The 7,028-nt window shown below is 35.0% G+C and overlaps 1 protein-coding gene and 1 long non-coding RNA gene across 2 annotated transcripts in view; one reads left to right on the top strand and one right to left on the bottom strand.

Annotated features, from left to right (window-relative positions):
• The window catches only part of SCN9A (sodium voltage-gated channel alpha subunit 9), a 185,277-nt gene that overhangs the window by 95,312 nt on the left and 82,937 nt on the right, over positions 1-7,028 (bottom strand). Inside the window, exons 5-7 of the mRNA XM_006153578.3 lie at positions 6,748-6,876; positions 4,549-4,640; positions 3,059-3,271 (exon numbers count right to left, since the gene is read on the bottom strand). Of these exons, the coding sequence (XP_006153640.1) occupies positions 3,059-3,271; positions 4,549-4,640; positions 6,748-6,876 (434 nt within the window). The remainder of the gene's footprint in view (positions 1-3,058; positions 3,272-4,548; positions 4,641-6,747; positions 6,877-7,028) is intronic.
• Positions 1-7,028, top strand: part of LOC102488272 (uncharacterized) — a 110,784-nt gene that overhangs the window by 93,869 nt on the left and 9,887 nt on the right. The window lies entirely within an intron of this gene.

Genomic DNA, 7,028 nt, shown 5'->3' with positions numbered 1-7,028 from the left:
CACACACACACACACACACACACACACACACATACACACACAAACATGCCCAGCATGAATTTTAAGCCACCGGGTCTGGGGCTTGAACCATGGTCGACTACATGGTAGTCCAATGATGTAACCATTACGTCACCTGCTGATTTCCAAAGTTGTTTTCTGAAAAAGGATTGTTTTGAATCTGTTGGATGAACAGGACAAAGTGTGTACAATAGAGAGCATATCCTCCAGCACTTGGATAAGTACATCTGGTATAAAAATTCAGTTACAAGAAATTACAAACAAGGTATTTATTTAAACCAAGTAAATTCCTCTTCCAGCTAGTTTTTCACACACTTGGTCAGTTCAATATACTTCAGTCTTTCAGTACTATCTTCCTCATAACCATCATACTAGTTTCCCAGGTATGCTGTATCCTCTCAAGAGCCTCAAATGATTGGAACCAGCAGTTGGCATAATGGCTATGTTGCTGGACTCCCATGTAGTCGACTGCGGTTTGAGTCCCAGACCTAATGGCTTAAATGCACGCTGGGCGCATGTGCATGTGTGCCCAAGATCCTGAGAGGAAAATGGAGTAGAAGGGACTGTGGCGTGGCCATCCCCCCTGGGGGGTTATTTCTTGCTTTCTATCTCTCTATCTCTCTCTCTGTCTTTTGGGCGAGTGCACACACCCTATAGCAAAAACCTCTCAAAAAGAAAAAAAAAAAAAAGAAAAGAGCCCTAAATGATTATATGCATCCATCTGTTAAATGTCAAATGGTCTCACTATGTTTAAAATACAGAAAACCCGATGAGAAAACAAAGAAATATTCAAATGACCTGATGTCAAGAGTTGTGAATTTCACACTCAGAACAAACAAGTCCATTAAAATTGTGACAGAGAGTACTGCCAACACCCAAGGTTTTGGTCATTCTCTCAAAATTTGAAAGGCTGATCAAAAAGGAAGCATTATTAAATTAAATTGGGGCCTGCGTTGCCTCTGTATGTAGTGAAATACAACCTAACGATATGGTTGCAATTCACAAATGTATGTCTTCTGGGCCAGGTGATGATACAGTGGTAACACAACGGATCCACATGGGAGAGTCCTGCGATTGTGTGTCAGGACCTCCTCGAGCACATGAGGTGCAGAAGTGTGCCTCTGCTTCAGGCTGGCTAAGACAGGTGTGGACCATAGCATGAAGACCTCATCAGGGGTGACCGTCTCTCTCCTTTGCTCTTTCTCTCTTTCATGAAATGAATAAACTTTACAAAAGAGTACACATATAACGTGTAACTAAGTACACATATAACATGTAACTAAGTCTCAGCCAATCACAAGATGCTAACTGATCACACCATTCCATCTAAGACAAATGCTGAGCTGTGACCAGTCAAGATGTTTCCATACGTCACTTTCTTTTTCTATCTATAAAATCAGTACTCCCAGCTCACATTGACAGGGGCAGAACTCTGAACCGTTCCTGGGTCTGAGTGCTATTCAGTTCATAAATTGCTATTTGTTCTAGTAAATTCTAAAAATATAAATTTGTCTAAAGATTTTTTTTTTTTAAACACAGGTTAAGAAAATCAAGTTATAAATTCAGAAGTTGGACTAAGGCTCAGAATAAAAGAACTGGTACTAATCCTAGTGAACAAAATTTAAATGTAAATGATATAAATTGAATCACAAAATTGAGTGCAAATGTCAACAATATTTATCAGATATATTACTTTTACAGCATATAGATTAAGTAATGAATTATCTATAAATTGGAAATGAATTCAAAATTATATTTATAAGAATAAAAATTAGAACAGAATGTAAAGATAAAAAAGAAGACAAAATATACTAAATTCCTCATCAAACGGTGGTAATAAAGAAACATGTTAAGTACTTTACTTGAAAACTCTTCAGTTTTCGTGCTTGATGCTTCAATTCTTCTCCATCTTCTTTATTTACAGTCTTTTACTCTGCTTGCTAGGTTTTGTTTACTTATATCGTCTCAGTGAGTGGGATGGGACACATTCAATAGAACTTTTTAAATTATGTATTCTGATCTTATTATCTAAGGAGAATCCTGACCTTCCCTTCCTGACCTCTTCTGGCAAACACATGTGTATTTTAAAGGTTTCTTGGTTTATACCCCACTCCTGGGTCAAATTATCTATTCGGGTTTATGTGTTCATGTGGGCAATATCACATAGACACATTCTGTGCGTTAGACAGAAAATACAATCTCAATCTCATTTTCACCCAATATTCATCAACAGGTCCAGGTAGAGACACTGTGCCAGGGATAATTACCTAGTGAACATGAAGTTAGTACTTTAAGTAAGATTATCTAAAATATACTTCTAAACTAAGCAGACTTCTCAAATAGCACACAATCATCTCCGGTGATATCTAAGGACTACTTCTACTGAATTAAGCCTTGATGTAATGCCATCAGCCTATTTGAGGGAAACCATTAGAAGCAGTTGTGAAACCCATCTTGGGTTATAATGATAATGCCAAGTAAACAGTTTTGCTCTATACAAATCTTTAGAAATACTGTCAAGAGAGACATTTGAATTATTGATTGTTAATAGTCATTATATTGTGAGTGATCAAAATATGATACAGTTGAAGTATAAACTAATAAGTATAAAACATAATTATGGAATAAAATGTATCACATAATAAGTGCAAAATATAACTATATAATAAGATGCATCACATATAATAAATATTAGAATTATATAATGACAATAATATATAAAATATATCATATAATTAAATGTAATAGTCAATATTATTAATTCACTGCTATATTTATTTCTCTAGAGCAAAATGATTCTTTTTCTCTTACAAATTGAGACTTATGGAAATAAGTACTTATTGTCAAAACTATTGGAAAGCATAGAAGCAGGAAAATTTATGAAAACCCTATGTAACATGATCCAGATTCCTACTTTGGTGTCTTTATATTTGAATAGATTTGGAATTATTAAAATAAAAGCACATTTTCATTGTTAAAAGAGACCAATGCTTTTAGCAGTATTTAAATGTATTAACTGAAACTTCAGGGATAGTCTTACTTCGAAACTCTTCTTCAGTTTCAAGGGTTTTCAGTAGGTCCTCTAATGTTTTATTACTTCCAAGCTCATCCCGTAAACACTTATGCTTCAGATTGCCCATGAACAGCTGCAGTCCAATCAGTGCAAACACACTGAGACAGAATACAGTGAGGATCATGACATCGGAAAGCTTCTTTACGGACTGGATCAGGGCCCCCACGATGGTCTTCAGGCCTAAGAACAGGAGGAAAAAGTGTTTATAAATACATAAAGCCTCTCATTGAGAAACAAAAACAAAACACAAGTTTTCCTAGAAATGCATGCATTATAGCAAATTAATGATCTTAGGAACGTAACTCATAAAAAATCTGCTAGTTCAAAAAGGGTGATTTGCCATTTTACACAGTCTCTGTTTCTACGTATTATACTGAATGATTAAAAATAGTAAAATATTTCAAAAGAATACTCAAGTGTTTAAAATGAGTAATTTGGGTGATCAAAGCATATTTATACTAATTTGTAAATTTTTTTTTTTGGAGAGGTTTTTTTGCTCTAGGGCATGTGTACTTGCCAGAAAGGCAGAGAGAGACAGAGAGACAAGAAGCAAGGAATCACCCCCCAGGGGGGATGGCCATGCCTCAATCCCTTCTCCTCCATTCTCCTCTAGGGATCTTGGGCACACACGCACACGCACCCGGGGTGATTTTTAGCCACCAGGTCTGGGACTCGAACCGTGGTCGACTACATGGGAGTTCAGCGATGTAACCGTTATACCATCTGCTGGTCCCATGTAAAAATAATTTTTATTTATTCAGAGTTAGTACATTTTGTCAAACAAACCATCTCTCTATATTTCATTAAAACAAATAAGACTGAATTGTAGCACATAGTGACAATTTAAACTCATTTTCAATAAAGAAATGGTTTGTTGAGGAAAAATGTAAAACAATGTGTCATGCAATGCTATCATGCTGATATTTATCATCTTCTTTCTTAGCTATATGAAAAGCAATCAAAATGAATTGAAATTTTCCTCCTAGATAAGCAAATGGAAAAACAAGGCCTTAGGAGGGAAAATTTCAAGTTGAGATGTGAGCCAAGTGGTCATCTTCAATCTTCAAGACCCATGCAATTGATTAAACTCAAAGGCTGACTTTTAATAACAACTGTGAAAAAACAGAATAAGTCAAATTTAATTAAAGATGCATAAAGGAAAGGATTTTTTGTTGTTGTGTTTGTTTGTTTTTTTGTCTTTCTTCCAAAAGATCAAAGTCAGCCCTGGTGTTTAATCCCACTCTCACCTGGAATGACTGAAATTGTTTTCAATGCTCGGAGAACTCTGAATGTTCTCAACGCTGAGACATTGCCCAGGTCCACAAACTCTGTCACATATCTGTAATAGGGAGTTTATACACAAACGCAGTGACAACACACACACAAACAAACGAAGAACAACTCCCAAATGGTTGGAGTTATAAGTGACCTAATGCTTCACACCAATTTCTTCTTACCTGGGATTACAGAAATAGTTTTCAAAGCTCTCAATACTCTGAAAGTTCGAAGAGCTGAAACATTGCCTAGGTTTACAAATTCTGTTAAATACCTGTAGAATTAAATCAGAGTTATTCAGAATTTAGACACAGAGTCTGCGATACTTACCTGTGCCTTCAGTCAAGGTATTTTCTATATTTGGGAATTCTTTTTTAGTTGTGTAGTTTAGCAAATCAATTTTTCTACCATGATACTTAATTTAATTTCACTTGATTTGACTTATTTGATGCAAGCAAAATACAAATATTATAGTATTAATGTGATTTCATACACTTAATTGTCTAAATGAGCAGTCGAGTGTTTCAATTACTAGATCATCAATATTACACTAATACAGATTTTAAAATTTTCTATGAAACACTGAAAATATGCTAAGTGAAGACAGTTATACACAAATGTCTGTACACTATATGATTCTATTTATTTGAAGGATCTGTAATAAACAAATCCACAGAGATAAAACATAGATGAGTAGTTTCTTTCATAAAAAAATATTTAAATCAAAGTGGATGAATATGGAAGATTTAATGCTAAGCAGAGTTAAGCCAGACTATGAAAGACAGACTTTGTATGCCCCCCCCTCAATATATACCAAATGTCAGCATTCTACAACAGAAACTGGAAGACTGGAAGGTATAATAACAGGGAGGGCAACTGTAGATACTAGAAATAGTTTGGGGGATAATTGAGGTGAGTAATAGGAGAAGGGAGGGAGCGGATCAGGGAAAAAGCAAACACATTTAATTGAGACAAAAATGAAGTTCTTTGCGGATAATGTATTAATTTACGGTAATGTCTTTGTCTTGATTGATATTCACTGCACTCATGTGGGGAAAAAGCATCTTGTACACTCTAAAGATGTACAGTGACTAAATGTAAATAAAATTTTTAAAAATTTTATGAAAAATTAAAAAGTAGATTAGTTCCTGAGTGGCTGGGGAGAAGAGGAACTGAAAGTGACTGCTGATGGATAGAGAAGTTCTTTTTGAATGTTCTTAAATCAGATAGTGGTGATGGTTGAACAACTTTGAGAATATATTAAAAAAAAAAAACATTGAATTGCATATTTTAAAGGGTCAGCATTATGTTACAGAAATTAAGCCAATAGAAAAAGAAGACCAATGAAAAGAGATAGCCTTCTTTGACAGAGTATTTGTTTTATTTACTGGTGGTAGGTGGAGCTGTATCATCATATTAACTTTAAAGAGATTGGGCCGGCATTGTAACCTGGTAGTCAAGGAGACCACCTGCCACATGACCAACTGCAGTTCAGATCTTGACCTCGGTGACTTGTAAAACAAACTAGGCACATGTGCATGTGAGTTCCAGATCCCAACAGGATGGAGAAATGGAAGAGGGATGGTGGTGTGGCCACACACCCCTGGCAGTGCTTTCTCCTTCTCTCTTTCTCTGTCTATTTTTCTCTGGTAAGCACGTGCACCCTCTAGCAATTGACAAAATAAAGAGTTTGATAGACAACTAGGTGGGCAGCAGTGAGGAAAAGGAAAGTGGGATATTTTTCTTAAAGAGGTGGAAACTAAAAATGTTAAGACTCTTCAGTATCGAACATGGATTATTTTTAGACTGCAAAATTAAGAAGGAAAATACTGTATCTAGTATTAGGTTTTAAAAGCAAATATTTCTGATAAACATTTGGGAAAAAACTGTTACGAATAACTTAAAATTATATGTTAATGTAATTAAAAAAAAAACCCTCAGGTCTTCAATTGTAGGTACAGTGCTCTTTTTATTAACCTGCACTACATTCAAGCATTAAGTATATTACATATTATAAAAGCCTCTATTTTTTGCCACTGTGTACTAAACCTAACATTAATGCATTATATATATGCGACATATACATCCCATTTATTTTACAAGAAAAATATACTTCCAATAATAACATGGAAAGAAATAGGCACTGTACGGACTCTCTGTCAAAGTGCTGAGCAGGATTATCAATCTTGATATCATACACCTGTAAGTGAGAAATACTTTCTGAAAATTTTAAGTTTTGCTTATCCATGCTGGTTTTCATATTTCTTTAAATGGGGTTATCCTATACAGGAAATATCAGATCCCAAAGGACTGTTTGTACTGGAACATTGCTGTCTGAGATTTTCATAAGTTTGCCATTTTTAAAAGCTGAAAGTACTTACGCAAAAACAATGACGATAAAATCTAGCCAGTTCCATGGATCACGAAGGAAAGTGAATTCTCCTACACAGAAGCCTCTTGCAAGGATTTTTACAAGTGATTCAAAAGTATAGATTCCAGTAAAAGTGTACCTACACACAAGAATTCATTAATCTATTAAGAGTAAGAACGATATAATCTTTATAATTTTTTTCTCTGATTAAACAAAGGAAGGCATATAAGGGAGGATGGCTGTTGCCTTATGGACCCACTCTAATGTTTAGAACATACTACAATAAAGGTC

Source organism: Tupaia chinensis, unplaced genomic scaffold, assembly GCF_000334495.1.
Source record: "Tupaia chinensis unplaced genomic scaffold, TupChi_1.0 Scaffold000381_1, whole genome shotgun sequence".
NCBI lineage: Eukaryota > Metazoa > Chordata > Mammalia > Scandentia > Tupaiidae > Tupaia > Tupaia belangeri.
Note: the sequence above shows the minus strand (reverse complement) of the source record. Positions and strands in the feature narration are given on the sequence as shown.